The sequence below is a fragment of the Vanessa tameamea genome, chromosome 25 (assembly GCF_037043105.1).
Source record: "Vanessa tameamea isolate UH-Manoa-2023 chromosome 25, ilVanTame1 primary haplotype, whole genome shotgun sequence".
Lineage (NCBI taxonomy): Eukaryota > Metazoa > Arthropoda > Insecta > Lepidoptera > Nymphalidae > Vanessa > Vanessa tameamea.
The window spans coordinates 433,907-453,476 of NC_087333.1; the positions used below are offsets into that span (position 1 = coordinate 433,907).

A 19,570-nucleotide genomic window follows, 5' to 3' on the forward strand; every position below is an offset into this window, starting at 1 on the left:
AGGCACCAGGGCCATAACATCTTGGTTCCCAAGGTTGGTGGCGCATTGGCGATGTAAGGAATGGTTAATATTTCTTACAGCGCCATTGTCTACGGGTGATGGTGACCACTTACCATCAGGTGGCGCATATGGCGCGAACTAACTTGCAGCAAGCTAGATGGCAAGTTATTTTAAATAATAATTTAAGTTAGTATTAGTGAAAATCTATTTTTATGAACACTAACTTGCGGCAAGCCAGGTAATGGCAAGTGCTCTTCATCCATACCTTTTTCTTTTAAGCGTCAATATCACAATGATTTACGAGTCACTTAGTGATATAAAATGTCGTAGGATTGATCCTGACCCCTTGGTCTAGTGTTATCCCTAATCCTAACACAAGTGATAAGTTTAAAAGGGGGTTTAAATAGGAATATTTATAATTCCTTATTTAATTTGGGGCATTGCTACTATTTTTAAGCAAAAACCCCACAGGCACGGTGAGAATTATAGCACACTCTTTAAACCGTTAATGCTTTGCCAACTACAGGACTCAAATATGATAATAATGATGTCATCCTGAGCGATTTAGGTCACGGATCCGATCTCAAGGAAAACCAGCCTACTACTCACTTCTAGTCACAACTACTCAGGATATAATATAGTGCACTAGTGACCACATTTATTCCTCTTTTATAATCAGATAGCACGGTACTATCCATCTGGAAAGAATTCAGCTGCAGGATCAGCTTGACGTGCTTTCCGAGAAACGGGATTGTACCCACTTCTAATTCTAGACTCTAGGCTGTTAGTAAGATTTTTTGACAGAAAAATCCAGTATCTTTTATCAGTCTGACCTGCAGTTTGAATCCAGGACCTCCGGATCTGTGGTCTTACCATTAGACCAACGAGGAAGAACTACTTAAAATATATATTTATATGAATATATATGACTGAGAAGCTTGACCCAGCTTGTTTTTTTAAAAAAAAGCATGACGTCAGCATTGCTGACGTTGATTTATTCCAACTTGAGAAGGTCCGATCGCTTCCACGGCTCGAACAAGCCAGTCGGTTCCAACAACTGAGATATCCACGCAGGCCCGCATAGCCTGTCGGTACCGGCGTGCGCTCGGCCTTTTGTAACAAAATTGGGTGGGAGAACGATTCACTCAATATAATACCTATTTATGGACCCTAAAATATTTCAGACTAATTTAACATCTTAGAATTCACTAAATTTTATTAATTTAATAATCAAACAGATATCAATTAATAAAATAATCAAAATAATAATTTCCGGACACGTGTTTTTCTTAAGTACGTGGTTTCCCTCCGACATATATACATCTGCAACATTGCTTCAATACCCCTTTAAATCAGAATACAGTAATATACATAGTAAGTAATATACACTGGGGGTAATGAATTCCAACATTATGTAATAAGCACAAGGAATATATGATCACAGGTCCTTCGGTTCACAGTACACTGACGACTTGAGGAATGGTTCATAAATTTTACAGTACTTACTAATATCGATAAGTGGCCATACTAACTTATCACAAAATTATCCATATCTGTCTTTCTGCCTTCTAGGCAAAAACTTTCAGAACTTCTCACTCAACAATTTAACGTTTTAAGAGTATATAAAAATTACATCAGAAATATATAATAAATTCGCTTAGTTAACACTATTAAAAGTTTTATGCTAAGAAGTAAAGATTAACCAACAAAATGTCTTACCGAATTTTAAAAATAGAACTTAATCTCTAACGGGCTAATACGATACCAGGGGAACGTTAATACGAAGGAGACGTTCGAATAAAAGACTCTGAGTTGACATAATACAGAGCGTATTTTAATCCCGGAAATTGAAAAGGTGCTCGAGGTAAAAAAATAAATATATTTTAGTAAATATAGAGAAAATACAAATATATTTAAATATAGAATTGCTAAAATCAAACCAATTAACAAATCAAATAAATATTTATAAAATCTTATTAAAAAGCCAATTTCAAAGTCCATTCAAAGAAAATCTATAGTTATCGTCTGTTGGAGGAAAAGTTCTGAATGAGGAAAGCCTCCACGTCTCAAAGCCTATTCATACATTTCAATACGATATGAGATGAATTGACGGCCATCGATATTTTATATTGCCATTCATAACATATAATTGTATGTAATCATCCTAATGATATCAATACTTTTATGTGCAAAATTAAATTTATCACTCAATGAATAAATAGTGTGATCTTTTATTTTTTTAATCATCTCTACCAATGAATAAGCATTGCAAGAAACATTGATTGATAACTCACTTATAATATAATTGTAAATAAAAAAAATTAAATATATATAAAAAAAAATGTTTTGTCCGATATAGGTAGGCAGGCAGACATTTGCCACTTGATGATTGTAAGAAATATTAACCCTATTCGTATGTAATATGGGAACTAAGACGTCGTGTCCCTTGTGCCTGTAGTTACACTGACTCACATACCGTTCAAACCGGAACACAGCAATACTGATTAATATTGCTTGACGGTAAAATATCTGATGATGCTTGCACAAAGCAATACCAACAAGAAATAAATTCTTAATCACTTTTAAGAAAGTGTCCATCTCTTCAAAGATTATTATCATTTAATTATTTACCGTCCATCTCCACAGAGATTACTTTAGTCGTTAAAGATACTCGTATTTATTGAAAATTTAATTTAATTATCAAATAAAATTGACGATTGATTAGAACGCTTCACAAAAATCTGAAATTCAATTATTTTGACTTATTTCTCCGTGGGTATCAAACTTTGTTTTTTGTTTTTAAGTATATTACAAGCTTAATCTCTATATATATTTAATATAATACCTATTTTAAAACTATTTTAAGTAGATTAGTCGGAGAAAAACCCGTGTCAAAACTTATTTAGATATTTAAAATTTGAAATTCAAATTTGAAAATAGAAGATATTAAAATTTTCTTAAGTTTTAATAAGACAACTATTTTATCAGTGTATTTAATGCTACAATTACTTATATTTTAATTTGGAAAAGGGTTTATTTTATTAAATTCTGCGCACTATTTTAAAATGACCTCGCTCTTTTGAAATCTTTAGTCTTCATATTAAATTTTACTCTGTCTACATTATTTAAAATTATTTCAACAAAATGGGGCAATTATTATTTATATGTCGTATTCATTCGATATTTGAAACATTAAATCATTATGATTCGTGTTTTATTTGTTTTATTTTAGGTCCTTTTTTATATATTGTCTTTCTTTATCAATATTGACATAGTCTGTATCTGCTAATAAAATGAAATGAGATAGCCCACTGATTAGAACGCGTGCATCTAAACGACGATTGTGGGTTCGAACTCAGACAATCACCGTTGAATTTGTCGTGCTCGGTGGTGAAGGAAAACATCGTGAGGAAACCTAGATGTGTCTAATTTCAATGAAATTTTTCCACATGTGTATACACCAACGCGCATTGGAGCAGCATCCTAGTAATGGAACATTTACAGGCGTTTACTCTGCTTAAATTAAATCTTAAACATTGTTTTGTATCGCCTACTATAGAGTAAAATGTCAATACTACAAGAAATGTTAACATACATGTCTTTAAAAAATAATATCTCTGAAATGATTTTTGTTATAACTTTTAATGCATGAGTGAAGGAAATGAATAGCGTTAGACAAGGAAATAATGATTGTGACGTTTGACAGAATTTATAAATTAATACAATTACACAGAACATTAATCGTATTAAATGTATCTTCGGTGATGTTTTAACGATAACATCTAAGTATGAAGATCGGAATCGTTATAACATGATAGAAATTTAAATGACAATAGAAAACGAGTTTTATTTTTAAAAATTTTAAGAATATATTTGTAATCAAACAACTATAAAGTGATAGTAAACATTCGTACCTAATACATAAGTTACGAAGCCTTCTTTGATTTGTCATAAAATCCCTAAAGTCTATAGAGAACAGAACTCCAACAAACAATAATATCGTCCGACCACAACGAAAACGAATAATTCGCTTGTTCTTTTCGTATATAGTAATAATAATTCAGGATTTTACCACCCCAGGGCGTCTCCCGGGGTTGAACACGCCGTCAGTCTGTCGCCGACCGCCGACCCGGTCACCCGTGTCCATGTTAAGTTTATAATTTACGTATATACACGCCATATGGAAACATTTCAAAAATAGAATAATAAAAATGTCGTTACGTGGAAAGATTTGATAAACATGTAATTTAGTGTATTCGAGTGCTTTGTTAATATTCTTTTGTATGAATTAAAAAACAAATGCTAAGAGTCGGTCGCCGTTCTATTGTTGTTTAGTTTATTGAATTCGAGAATTTTGGTGAGCGATTGATATTCGTTGGCGTATATTACTTTGGTTATTCAAAAAATATATAAAAAAAAACTTCTTACTGATAAAATGAATGCATTAATATTTCAAAATGCAGAATTTAAATATCACAACTTTGTCACAATAAGTGGAATAAAACGGTCGTTAATGTTTTAATAAACCATCTTCCCTTTCACTATCATCACAGCTGCTTAAGATGATTTTCTTTAAATTTTATTCATAACAAATTAAATAATGTTATGTTCTCAGAAGGTTAACAAATATTCGCTTCTGTTTATAATGTTTTAATATCTTCAAGGCCACTGAATATTCATTGATGGATAGTGTAAAAATTGTTTACATTCAACATGACAGGTAAAAGATATACGATAGATATAAAATAACTAAACTCAAACTAAAGCAAATATCTATTTTAATGCTCGCATCAACAGTCGAGAGTTACACTAAACGTGCACATGAAAATGGTAAATCTTGACCATTTGTTTTTGGATACAATTTCAACACTCAAGATATTTTAATAAGTAAAATCATTTAATAAGTTGGAATTTGCAATCATTGAAACATTATAACAGATTATATCAGTGCAAATTGTAGTACAGTTATAACAAAATATGTTTATTCAAAACATTATGTATATCGTACTATAAAATAAAAATTGGATTCTGTTATACCTCAATAAATGTTATCGTAAACCACGTGGAATCTGATAGCAATAATAATTTCCCCCATAAATTGAACTTTTGTTAGCGATCACGAGGAATCCTTCGTGTCGATATTGTTGATTTATTGAATAATTAAGTTCGTGCCGAGAAACAATGTTCAGTTAAGATCTGTATTGAAATTAGTTTCACCTCTATTATTGTAAACACAGACTATAAAATAAGCAGTTTTAGCTAAAATTATAGTTAAAAAAAGGAATATTTATGAATTATTACAATAGAACGGTGACTAATTTTTCTAAGGTGACTAATTCAAGTAAAAATATTGTTTGCTATATAAAATAAAAATAACATTTAAAAAGACAAAGTCATTAATATAATTAAGTAAAAAAACATGACTTAATTCTGAACCCTGTGAGACACCAAAGTTTAAATCAATCATGGCGTCATCGAACGGTAAGGAAAGTGGAAAAATGACAGCCTCGATAGACAGTTTAAAGTTGTCGAGTAAAAATACGTCAAAACATGCGTCATCCGAATCGGTTCTATCTAAAAAGGACAAGGAGTGCTTGCAAATGCAAGAGTGCAAGAAAAAATTGCTGGCTATGGAACCACAGATCATTATAAGAGATGAAAACGTGGTGTTGCGATCTCCGCCTCAGAAGAAAATCGTGATGCCTCCAACGATAAACCCAGAGGTAGGTTCACTACAATATTACTAATAGAGTACGAATAGCGCAAGCACTGGGATAAAACAAAGTTAAGCCAATTTAGACGTAATATTTTGAAATTCAGGATTTTTGTAATATCTAACATCCACATTTACGAATTATTTATACGACCTGGGTTATATTTCTTAGAGACTTTTGAGAATACTAGCATTTCGTCCTAAGTTTCAATTATATTATAAATTTTTACTATGCTTTTGAAATACCGCTTTATATGCATTATGTATATTTTATTTATTAAGGCACGTTTTATAAATTTTTAGTAAAAAACTCAACTATTAACATAATACAACAACAAATATTTTATAAGTTTTACTTTTAGTTGTTTCTGTAGGATATGTTTATTTTATGACAGATGTCAATGAACCGTCAGTTCTGATTAAATGTTTTCACGAGACGCTGTGTTTTACTCTTCACCTCGAAATTAGCAATACACAATAGTGGCGACGAGCGATAAACTTAATTTAAGTGCGTGTTTAAACCGAATAAAAATAAAATGTCGATCAGAAAATTAAATGAGTTCGATATGAATACCGGTGCGTGCTCTTCGTATGTAGATAGACTGGAAATGTACTTCAAGGTTAACAAGATGGATAACGAAATGAAATTACCTATATTCATTGCGTCTATGCGGGACCAGGCATACGAATTGCTAGTTAATCTCGCGAGTCCGAAATATCCCGTAGATATAAGTTTTGAAGAAACGGTGGAGTTAATGCGTCAACATTTGCAACCGGCACCCTCTGTGCTAGCGGAAAGGTATCGTTTTAGACAAAGAAGACAAAACATGGCGGAAAGCATTGCAATTTACGTGGCAGAACTCAAAAAAATGTCTAGAAACTGCAAATTTGGAGATAACCTGAATGATAACCTGCGGGATCAGTTTGTTTGTGGGTTAAAAAGCGATATAATCAGGCAACGTTTATTCGCCGAGGCGGATGATCTCCCATTTAATACTGCGGTGAAGATGGCGATCGCATTAGAGGCGGCGGAGAGAGATGCGGCTGCGGTGGAACCGGGTGCCGCGGAAGAAGCGAGCGGAGAAGCGGCGGCTAGAGCGGTGCATGCGGTAGCGGTGAGTCGTGCTTGCGGCCGGGTGAGCGGACGCCGAGTCGGGGGAGCAAGCCGGCGATAGCGACCGGGGAAGTTCATAATTATTTGAACTGTAAAGGTTGTGGTGCGCGAAATCACGAATATAGTAAGTGTCGTTATCGGAACTTTGTGTGCAGCGCTTGTAATCAAACGGGGCACCTTCGTCGGGTATGCGTACGCCAGGTGTCAAAGGGGGCACGACTACGGGAGCACCGTAACGCCCAAGTTCACTACGGTGACAATTATGATAATTCAGAGAATTCCGAGGACGAGGAAGACGTTCATCATTTAAACTTGGGTAGTTATAAGGCGGTAAGTTTAATGATTAATATTGACGGCCGTACTTTGAAGATGGAAATAGATACGGGTACGGCTATTTCATGTATTAGTAAAAATACATATGATAAGTATCTGTCACATAGACCTATAGAAAAATGTAGCACGAATTCAAAAGGCAAGGCGACATTGCGAGTGCGAGACGGGGCGGTGCCCGTGTTCCACCGAGCGCGACCTTTGCCGTATGCGCTGCGCGGGCGCGTGGATGCCGAGCTCGACGCGATGCTCAGTGCCGGCGTCATCGAGCCGGTGGACTGTTCTGAATGGGACTCGCCGTTAGTACCTGTTAATAAGTCCGATGGTTCGCTTAGGATTTGTGCTGATTACAAATCTACATTGAACCCCGATTTATTGGTCGATCGATATCCTTTACCTAGAATAGAAGACGTACTCGTAGGCCAAAATGGATCACAATTTTTTAGTAAAATAGATCTTTCCCAAGCATATAATCAAATAGTTCTCGACAATTCAAATATTTATACGGTTATTAACACTCATCTTGGTTTATTTAAATATAAGAGATTGGTGTACGGCTTACCATCAAGTCCAGGCATTTTCCAGCGTATAATGTGTAATTTACTTCAGGGTATTCCTAATGTGCAGACGTTTCTAGATGATATTATTATTGGAGGAAAGACTTGGAGGGAACATATAGAAGCTTTGGAAACCGTATTTAAAAGACATCAGGAAAACGGTCTGAAATTAAAAAGAAAGAAATGCGGCTACTTAGTAGATGAAGTTAGTTATCTAGGATATATTGTGTCTAAAGATGTAATTAAAGCCGATCCTACTAAGATTGACGGTATATTGAAAATGCAAAGACCACAGAATTTTTCAGAATTACGTTCTTATTTAGGTTTACTTAATTTCATTACGAAATTCATTAAAAATTTTAGTTTAATTTTAGTGCCATTGTATAATCTTTTAAGGAAAGATGTTGTATGGAATTGGTCTGAGGAATGCGAAAAGACTTTTACTAAAGTAAAGGAACTATTGACCAGTACCGAAGTTCTTAGTCATTATAATCCTAACAAGCCATTAATAATCACGTGGCGACGCGAGCGCGCGCGGTGTTGGCGGCGTCCGGACTCAGCCATTGCCCCGCGGCGAGCGGCCGGTTGCATATATTTCGCGTACGCTTAACGAGGCAGAAAAAAATTTTTCGCAAATACATCGCGAGGCGCTTGCTATTATTTTTTTGTTTAAAAAAATTTCATCAATACTTATATGGTCGTCATTTTACGTTACGTACTGATCACAAGCCCCTCGTATCCATCTTCGGGCCTTATGCAGGTATACCTACCATGGCAGCGACTCGTATGCAACGATGGGCGGTTATATTATCTGCTTACACTTACAACATCGAATATATAAAAACCGACCAAAATAATGCCGATGGGTTGTCTCGTTTGCCGGTAAAAAGTATTTCAAAAATAAATAATAAAATTCCGGAACAAACTTTTTTCATATTGCGCAAGAGGCATTATTGCTCAATTACCACGATATAAATCGGAAAACAAAAAAAGATCCGATTTTAGGTAGAATTTTAAGCTATATTCGAGACTCGTGGCCCAGTGATTGCGAGATAAGTACAATGAGACCATATTTTAATAGAAAGGGGGAATTATATGAAGAATTGGGGTGTATTATGTGGGGACATAGGGTAGTAATACCCGCGGCTTGTCAAGATAAGGTTTTAAATATAATACATGAACCTCACATGGGTATCGTTAAGTCCAAAGCTATCGCTAGAAGCTATGTATGGTGGCCGGGCATTGACGAGGCGGTGAAGCACGTGTGTCGCGCGAGTGCGGTGTGCGCTGCCAATGCGGATGCTCCTCCAAAGCAGGCTCCTCAGCCGTGGCCATATGCTACGAAACCCTGGACTCAAGTCCACTTAGATTTTATGGGGCCAATTTGTGAAAAGACGTATTTAGTTGCGATCGATTCCATGTCAAAATGGATGGAGGTTTCCCAAGTGGCCAGTACCTCGGCAGAAAGTACTATTAAAAAGTTAACTCAATTATGGGGTCGTTGGGGCATACCCCGGCAAGTAGTAACGAATAACGGACCTCCTTTTACAAGTAGCGATTTTGGGCATTTTGTTAAAAGAGACGGAATTCTACATGTATTTACAGCTCCGTATCATCCATCGTTAAACGGAGCGGTGGAGAACGCAGAAAAAGACTTAATTAAAGACTTTAAAAACAGTTATTAAGAAGGCAGTAACGGAAAACTGCAGTATTGATAGGGCTCTAAATAGGTTTTTATTATACTACAGAAATACGGAGCATTCGGTAACTGGTGAAAGTCCGGCTATGTTAATGATAAATAGGAATCCAAGGTAGAAGGAGATGTTTTACCGGGTTTTTCGGAACAGGACGCCGAGCTCGGATTGCCTGAGCCTAAAGTGGTTCAGGCTGATATTAAAGAAACAGATAGTCAGCCTATAGCACCCTCCCGATCTAGGCAGCCCTCAGTTGAACCACCCAAGCAAGGCCCTGTACGTAAATGTAAATTAAAATAAATAAATTTTTATAGTTGTTGTTTGTAAGTAGTTACTTATATACTAAGATGTAGGTTTAAGTTGTGAGTTAATTAATTTGTTATTTGTTAATTATTAAAAAATAGAAGGGAGGATTGTAGGATATATTTATTTTATGACAGATGTCAATGAACCGTCAGTTCTGATTGTTGTTCTGATGTTTTCACGCTGTGTTTTACTCTTCATTTTGAAATTAGCAATACACAATTACATTATCAGCCTGTAAATTCCCCACTGCTGAGCTAAAGGCCTCCTCTCCCTTTGAGGAGAAGGTTTGAAGGTTTGTGGCAGAATTTCGTTGAAATTAGACACATGCAGGTTTCCTCACGATGTTTTCCTTCACCGCCGAGCACGAGATGAATTATAAACACAAATTAAGCACATGAAAATTCAGTAATGCTTGCCTGGGTTTGAACCCGAAATCATCGATTAAGATGCAGGCGTTCTAACCACTGGGCCATCTCGGCTCATAGTTTCCACTTTTATTGACTAACGAGTCAGCTTGTTTTATTCCGTCAGTTCGTTCCGTCGTTTTAGTCAGTTTAATTTTAATAGATAAAGTCATATCAAAACCTTTTTATTTTTCATTCATCAACGGGTTGTATAATATTTAGGAACATAGAATTATAAATAGGTATATGTTTATCCAAATAGATGCGTTTGGTCTTTGTGTTTATAATGTACTATTCTATTTACTTCCGAGCCCCTATGTCGTCCCTCTGCAAGAGAAACATCGTTCTCGCAGACAGAACATGAATTTACAGAGGAAAATAAAAATTGCTCAGTAACGACCCAAAAAAAATCTACTGATAGGCAAAGTCCACATCTGCTCTTTAAAATAGAAGGTATTCCACCAAGCTGCTTCGGAGCTGTTTGGTGGATACGATGGTTGAAAATTCCAACCACCAGATGTTTTCTTTCTGCATACCATGAGATAAATGAGATGAATTACAAATAAAACTACCTATCGAAAAATTCATGGTTATTACGTTAGAACCAATCGCTGGGTAAGATTAATGTGATCCAAACACTAGACCATGTTGGTTATATTTATAATATTATACAGTTATATACATATGTACAAAAACGTCTGAACAAATTTTGATGAAATTTTGAAATGTGATAAGTTTCTCCCGACTTTATGCATAGACTATAACCCTCACACGAAGCCGCAGACGCAAGCTAGTTACACTATAATCATCAAAAATTCTGTCCGTCTTTTCAGTATCTTGTACTATTTGTAGAATGAGAAATATATTTCAAAAATTATCTGAATTTATTAAAGACACATCTTAGTAATTTGTTATTCAAAATAAAAGAGCAACACTCTCGTTAACTGACGATAAAAAAGGATTTAATGAAAGTTATACGTTAGAAGCGTATGTTTGTTTGTTCACAGATTCGCAAACAGTCGTGACTATATATTTTTATATGAAATATAGCTTGTCCTACAATATCCGATTAAACAAACGACGTGTCAGCAATGAATCCTTTAGTAGATTGTATTTCTCATTAACTTTACGACTGTGTTCGATTATTTGAACTAGAGACATTGATGAAAAATTTGGTATAAAAACGTTTTTTTTATTGGAATTGGCTCAGCGGTTTACTTGCTGGTAGGGCTTTGTGCAAGCCCATCTGGGTAGGTACCACTTATTCATCATATATAACATCATAGTTTCCAAGGTTAGTGGAGCATTGTCGATGTAAGGAATGATTAATATAATTATCTCGCCAATGTCTATGAACTGTGGTGGTCACTTACCATCAAGTCAATTGTACAAAAAAATATATAGTAATGCAATTTAAACCATCGCTTCCTTAAAAATATCTTTAGTTCATATGACACAGCATGATTCATAATCAATATTGAAGAATATTAAAATGGTAAGAAAATGCGAACAACTTATGATTATAATAAGTTAACTGATACTGATTACTAATCCCACGCATTAGTAATTATTTTAATGATATACTCGTAACGAGATATTTTAAAGATTAAAATATACCTATATATATTATTTTTAATTGTTTTTATTGTGACATTATTTTTAGAGATTTATAATTGTTACGTTTTTATTAAGCCTTAAGCCGTATCTTTTGCCTAAGTTTGTGCTTGTTTAAGTGTCTATTATTATTATTAATTTAAGAGCGTATTACTTTTTATTGTAATTCAATAGTGCTGTAAATACCTGTAGTGATGTATCACACTGCATTGGTCCGTGTGCTTTTGATTGAATTGTTTATGTGAATATGCGGATGGTGTTTCGAATGAATAAATAAATAAATAAATAAAGATTTAAAAAAACCTTTGTAGACCAGTAAAAGATAAGAGAACTCTATACGCTTGCCAAAAAATAAACTCAAGGAACACACGAACATAAATTGCTACAGTAATACTGCACATTGATTGTATTACGAGCGAAAGAGCTTTCTTAGCCAACGCTAACTAATCGAATCTACGCCTACAACATTTATATAAAATTATAAAGCGTTAAAACTTCTATATTTGATTTCAAAGACAGTAAGATTTCTATGTTAAAATCCGCGATAATTGTTATCTGTTTATTCTGCGCTCATGTAATATATGTATGTATACGAATATGTAATTTCTTATAGTCATAGACTAATAACGAGCGAAACCGCACGCACTAGTATATTATGTTAAATGGTGAACAGAAACCATTTCTGGTGAATTGTAAAACTCGACTGTCGAAAACGAAATTATAATACAGGATTTACTTTTTGCCTTGAAAAGTCCAGCCGTACTTCTGCTATTGTTTTTTTAGTAGAGTCGTAGAGTGCACGCGTTTAAATCGTCACGTAAGGAAAAACTGTCGTGCACCTTCTAGTCGACCTTTCCTACTCTTTCTCTGTCGCTCTGCGTCTTTCTATTTTATACGGTTTTAATATTATTTAAACGGAATTTTGCTTACTGTTTTAATTCACACGGAATTTCAATAACTATTTTATTTTTTGACATTTAATTCATAGTTATTGTTATTTAATACATGATATACACAACTTCGTTTCAACTGGGTGTCTCACAACACATCTCGCTAATTTTCTCTTATGTAATGAAATCTAACGTTATGCCGTACATCCAAAACTGTCCGCACCGTTAAAAATTATGATAGAATAAAAAAAATTACATACACACAAACATGATATCTGAAAACATTACACTTCTTTTAGGGAAGTCGCGTGAGAAAAAACCGAACATCGTTTAATATGACATTTGATTCAAAAACATAAACAATTTATTCCCATACGTAGATAATAAATAACAGTATTACAAACAACGTAACATTCCTGAACATGTCCCGGAACTCCACAAACCTGAGATGGGCAGACAGCCGTGAAATCGATTCACCTAACTGAAATTCATGACGGTTTGAATTTAATTCGTCCTGAACGGCTTAGTCATATACTAATGTGTTTTCTTTTTCAATATAATATTTTTAGTTGACACAGTCTATTAAATATTTTACTTGGTGATAGGGTTTTGAGCAAACCATGCGATCAGGTACCACCGCTCCAAACATATTCTACCGCAAATCAGCAATACCTTGTAATGTTGTGTTCTAGTTTGGATTGTGATCAATCCAGTGTAACTGTAGTGAAGTACAAGGGACTTAAAATCTTAATTTCCAAGGTAGAGCTCATTGGCGTTGTAAGGGACGGTTAATATTTCTAACAGTACCGATAAGGGCTATGGTGATCACTTACCGTCTACCTATTTCCTAGACTACCGACTTTCAATAAAAAATATATCAGCTGCAGATTGTTTCAGAGGAGGCATAATAATTGAAGTTCTGATAGATTCCGACCGTGGCTCAGTGGCTTATCAAGATATATTAAGTGCACATAGCCCATTATACTTCACAGGTGCATCTCTATTTCCTCATTCTCAGGAAACCAACTCTAATACAATAAGCTCAGTCGCACAAGCGGCTTTACTTTTTGAGGTACGAGAATATAATCCAAAGAGCCACTAGACTAATAGGGTAGGAGTAATGGGCAATGAATCCCTTCCAAAGCATTTTTGGATGTTGATGACTCAATCATACAAAAACGGCTGACCAGATTTTAATTAAATCGTTACATAGTATAAAATAAAGTCGCTTACCGCTGTCTGTCCCTTTGTATGCTTTGATCTTTAAAATTACACAACGGATTTTGATGCGATTTTTTTTTATAGATAGATTGATTCATGAAGGTTTATATGTATAATACAATCACAATATAGTCGACATTCTGTAGTGTATCTAATATTAGCATTGCACCCGTGCAAAGCAGGGGCGGGTCGCTAGTTTTAAATAAGTATAACATAAATATAAAAATATAAAAAAACGTCAGAGTGTTAGTGTGCTAAAAGATATTTTTAGTTGATTGCTAATGAATCTTGGGAATGAGATGATCATCTCCAGGCTTTTTCAAATAACTAAAATATGTTTATTATTATTGTACGTGAAAACATGAAATCAATACTTGTTGCAATTAAGTTAAAAAAGAAACATCCCGCTGAGTTTCTTTCGCCGGTTCTCAGGTCCGAGATGTTAATTTCCGAACCGGTGGTAGATTTTTGACTATAAATAAGTAAGTGTAACACTTCCATATTGAATAAAGATTTTTGACTTTGACTAATATGGTTACCGTTTGCAACTAAACAGTATCACTAAAACTTTAATCATCAAATTGTACTGTTGTGTGATTGTATATGGATGATCATTGATACATTACTTACAAGAAGAGCAATTCATACCTCGCAGCCGTCAACTCTGCGCTCTAAAAATTTTGGATATGATTACACGTGCTGTATATTAATATAATAAACTTACAAAGTTTATGATGTTAACATCCCGTTTTTATTGAGGCAGATTATAGGCTATATAACATTACGTAACCTTGTGTGTAAGTAACTATAAACGTGTAAATCAGACATGTACAATTCGACAGATATGCGGGTAAATCGGCGAGACTCAGCTGAATATACCGAATTTCCACCCACTGTGGAGACGAGGGGGCAGGTGTTAGGCACGTATATCCCTTTTTTATGCCCCTGATAACGTGTATGCAAAATGTCGTGAAATTCGGTCGAGTTATTAAGACCTGACGAACTAAGTTTCGAATTCATAATATAAGGTTTTATTCAAATAAGTCGTTGACACCAAATTAACTTCTCGAACTCAAAATAGTTTGGAAATGTTTGCTAATTGTAATAAAATTCTTATTTAGATTTGGTCACGCGTTATTCGTAAGCAAATCTCATTATGTTTAACTTTTCATTCAATTTTACGCACAGTTGGCTTACAAAAGAATTCCTAAACAGCAAATTGGAGTAGACCTATTTTCATTTACATACACAAAGGATCCATTCCATGGTATCCAATAAATATAAAACAGCCAAGTCGTTCCTTAAATATTACCTTTTTCGTTGTATTTTATTCCAACATTCATACAACACAAACCAACGCCAACCTGCAAAAAACAATCGACTTGGGACATATTTAGCAAATTTTGAAACAATTGACAGAAGAAGAATCAATAGCTTCAAGTTCTTCTATATAATGGGATCCAGCCGACTCTAATATAGCTAAGAAAATAAATAATATTTAATATAAAAATATTGGATTATTCTTTTAAGAAATTTTCAGGAGCAGACCGGACTAAATTTACCCACCCGTGTAATTCGATGTTGACAAAATGTACACTCCTGTCCCTCGGTAAGCACTTAGAGCCTAGTCTACACGATATCTTTCTCCGGTCGTGACCGGTTGCCATTTCATCGGATTCTGGGAGTGAGAGAAATTAGAGAACACACAAGTGCACCTCGTACTTATACACTGCACATTTTGGTAAAGAATGTCGGGAAAATACAGCCAAGAGTAAATCGCCAGTTAATACTAATTTTGTCAAGAAACACGTTTTGATGATCATTCGTTACGTTTTTCGTTTTCTTAGCTTAGACGATACGCATACATTCCAATGAAGAAGACGTCATCGTAGAGTCTAAAACAAACTTTTATTTACGTATAATAAAAACATGCAGGCGTGATAACGTCAGTGGAGATACAATAATAGATGAACCAAAAAATAAAGTTTTATCTGCAGCGAAGTCGCATCAGGTGATCGCGGCTATAGCACGAACGCGAATTTAAAAAACAAGTGCCTTCTATGATGTTATCATTAACGATTTAATTAAAAAAATATTCAAAATTTTACTTGGTGGTAGGGCTTTGTGCAAACCCGTCTGGGTAGGTACCACCACATATTCTACCGTCAAACTATAGTAGTATCAACACTCAGTATTGTTGTGTTCCGGTTTGAAGGGTGAGTGAGCCAGTGCAACTACAGGCACAAGAGACATAACATCTTAATTTCCAAGGTTGGTGGCGCTTTGCGATATAAGGAAAGTTTCATATTTCTCCATTGTCTTTCGGCGGTGGTGATCACTTACCATCAGGTGGCCCATGCACCTTCTTTTCCACCAACCTACATCATAAAATTAAAAAAATAACTAACATCATTTTCAAAGATATACGAAAGTCGAATTATCATTACTTTACCTCTGAAAAATATTTAAAAATAAACTAAACATAATTGCGTGTCAAGCTCATCGTAAACAATAATTGAACATTCATTATCTGCACATTCTCACGGAATCTTGATTCAATACGCAATCAAACTTAATCATTTTTATAACGGTGTAGAGATAAGATACTTTTTACATAAACTAAAGTCTATCAGTATCTCTGCATAATAAGCACTGGAAAAATCTTAGAAGTCGACCAATGTAAGATAGAAGAAATTATTACTTTTAAAGTAGTCTTTAAAGTTTTTAACTTCTCGTTACTAATTACGAGTTATCGATCGTAATAACTTGCTATGTCTTTGTGCAATCCGCTTGACTAGGTACTACCCATTCATCATATATTCTACCTCTAGGTAGGTTGAAGGCTGCAGGAAGGTAGGTTGAAGGCTGCGTTAGCCAATGTCACTAAAGATACAAGGGACATAACATCTTGGTTATCAAATTCGGTGGCGTATTCACGGCGTAGGATATGGTTAATAGCTATTACGGTCCTAATGTCACTTACCATCAGGGCTTCTACTTGCCAGTCTGTCAACGAATTTGAAATAAAAAGTCATTTAACTAGCAACAATAAGGACGTAAGAGTCCGTTAATTTTCGGCCGAATTCGGTGTTATAGTTTTAATCAGTTGTGAGTAAATATTTAATCGTGTATCATGTATATGTAGCAATTATGTAAAATAGGTAAGGATGCTTAGTCTGAGGGGAATTAATAATAATAATAAAATATATTTACAACTGGTTAAACCTCCGCTAAGGTAAATGACGGTCCATAGCAGTTCGCTTGCAAGCAAGATACAAAAACCGGCTCGCATAGAATCGGCTTGGATAATCCGCCGATTTATTAAACGATTTCCACAATTTAAGAAGTTTAGTGTGTTTACTTTTACTGTTATGGATTGTATTTATTTTTTACGCACAGTTGTTAATTATAATAATAGTTTCAATTAATTCCGGTTACAGCTATCAATCTCGAGCTCTAACAAAATGGCACTGAAAATAGTGCATATGTTTGGAAAAACACAAGGTCACTCAAACCGTCTGATAAAATACTGGTGCGCAATGCTGGAAGATTTTAAGGCCTAAGACCAATCAACTATAGCGGTACAAACTATCGATTTCGGGCTATTATTCAGAAATTTCTGGCAGAAAACACAAATTACTTTTGTTGACCCGACTTGAGGTTCAAACCTGGGACCTTGAGATCTGCAGCCGTACAAACTCGCCGGTTTCTTTTGCCGCATGCTTATCGATTTCCCCACAAACTTTGACATCCAATTTCACTCTCCCCCTAACTTCGACGAACCTCAATCAATCATTCACGATAATCTTGAAGACAAAAATGTTCTGCCATTTTTTTAATTGCTACCATTAGTAGTTAAAAAGATTCAATGAATTAAAAATCAACCCCATTTCGGTTGAATATATTTTAAGGATGTTCATAACTTTTATTTTTCAATTCCAATAAAAGAAATATCAAAGGACGTTTATTTATCAATGCGTCTTCACGTTTCACTTATCCATGGAACGGAATGGTTTAAAATATATTCCATGTAGAGATTTAAGCTCTAGCAATATTTGTATTTATGTTCTGAAGTGCTTTGTTATATTTATATTTAAATTCTATTTTACATAAAACTTCGTGATGCTTGCCTGGTTTGAATCTACGAATGTTCGTTTGGTCATTTGTTCTGCCCACTGGGTTATACCGGTACAAATTATTCGGTTAACATTAATGAAAACATATTGCGTAGAATTTAGGATTATTTCGGATTTATAGTGGAACCGATGTCGAAACCATTTGTTATTAATGGATTAAGGAGTTAAAATGACAAGGACTGTTTAATTAATGTTAGTTGTCTTTCTCCCTCCCAATGTAGAGAAGTGAGGTCATATACTCTGTCTTTAATGGTAAAAATTAAGTGAATTTTCAAATTAAAAAAAGTCTGCTTGACTAGTGAGTAGTGCTACCATTTGTTTTTTCTCACTGGAAACACCCATTACCCGTTTCTCCCACATGAAGTGGGGGTATGTGGGATTCGCCGATGCCGAGGACGCCTAGTGCGACCTATTGCACCGGAATACGCAAAACCAGCGGTAGCCTCCGTGTTTTCGGCGGGGGCCCCGGGATCGCTTTCGCATGCTACCTTGACGGATTAATGGTCCTACCTAGTACTAGACTAGAAAATAATAAGTTACGTAGAAAATGTCTGATTAATTTTCATCGACATTTTTAAAAAAACTCTTTCCAAATCGTTGGTAGATTCTGATAATCAATAATAATGGTAATGAAGGGGTTTTAAGATGTTGAATTTGACTTGTAAACGATCCTCTTAGATAAATAAAATCCGTTGGACGTTTCTCTCTATATATGTAACATTGTTTTATTAATTATAACATTACCAGATATGTTATTTATTCCCAGATTGCTCGGCGTATTTTGGCCAATATGGCACTTTGGTTATGTTACGGACGAAGACTAGTGTTCTACAAACATTTCAAATATTTCAGATTAGTTTGTAATAATAATCATAGGATTATTGATTCGTAGCATGAACATACAATGTAACTAATTAGTCAAATTTTATATTGATGTATTGGTAAGTACATTTGTATCAAAATCAAACATATACATTATATAAGTAGCTTACTTTATTAATGAGGACTTTTAAATGGTCATTTTACAAAATTATGTCATCTTGAACGACTTCGGCGACAGCATTCATCAGCATTTTAATGGAGATGAGTTACAAGTGTGTGTGTGTGTGTGTGCGTTAGCAGGGCTTGTGTTATGCAAGGTTGTTAACCCCTGCACTCTCAATTCCCTTGTTCTCTCTGTTTCCTGTTCACTCTTAAAATCCAATAAGACAGCAAATCTGACAGAACCGGAAAGTACTAAGACGCAGGACTCGTCGGTCGTGCTCGACTAGTTTTTTTTTGCAACACAAGAACCCTACGCCATATCACTGGCTTGATCTGGATTTGAATCTAGGACCTCGAATTCTGCGGCATTATATCTAGCCACAAGACCAATGAGGCAGTCAAGATATAATAAAGCTAGCATCGGTTCGGATTGTAGATTCAAACTAAAAGAAACGGCAAAAATATGTAATCACTCCTTTTTTATCAATCCTATAGAATTCAATTTATATATCCTGTATGAAAATCAACGTATACTAACTCCAAGCTTATTTAACATCTGCGTAATTTTAGACGGAATAATCTGAATGATTTTACATATTTTTTAACA

At 34.8% G+C, this 19,570-nt stretch overlaps 1 protein-coding gene across 4 annotated transcripts in view; it reads left to right on the forward strand.

Annotated features, from left to right (window-relative positions):
- LOC113399525 (uncharacterized protein) overlaps window positions 1-19,570 on the forward strand; it is a 463,929-nt gene that overhangs the window by 290,258 nt on the left and 154,101 nt on the right. Inside the window, exon 1 of one of the 4 annotated variants that reach the window (XM_026638668.2) lies at window positions 5,386-5,723. The exons of the other annotated variants lie outside the window; for them this stretch is intronic. Coding sequence (XP_026494453.2) covers window positions 5,466-5,723 — 258 coding nt within the window. The 5' untranslated portion in view covers window positions 5,386-5,465. Of the gene's footprint in view, window positions 1-5,385; window positions 5,724-19,570 lie in introns of those variants that run through there. 4 annotated transcript variants of the gene reach the window in all.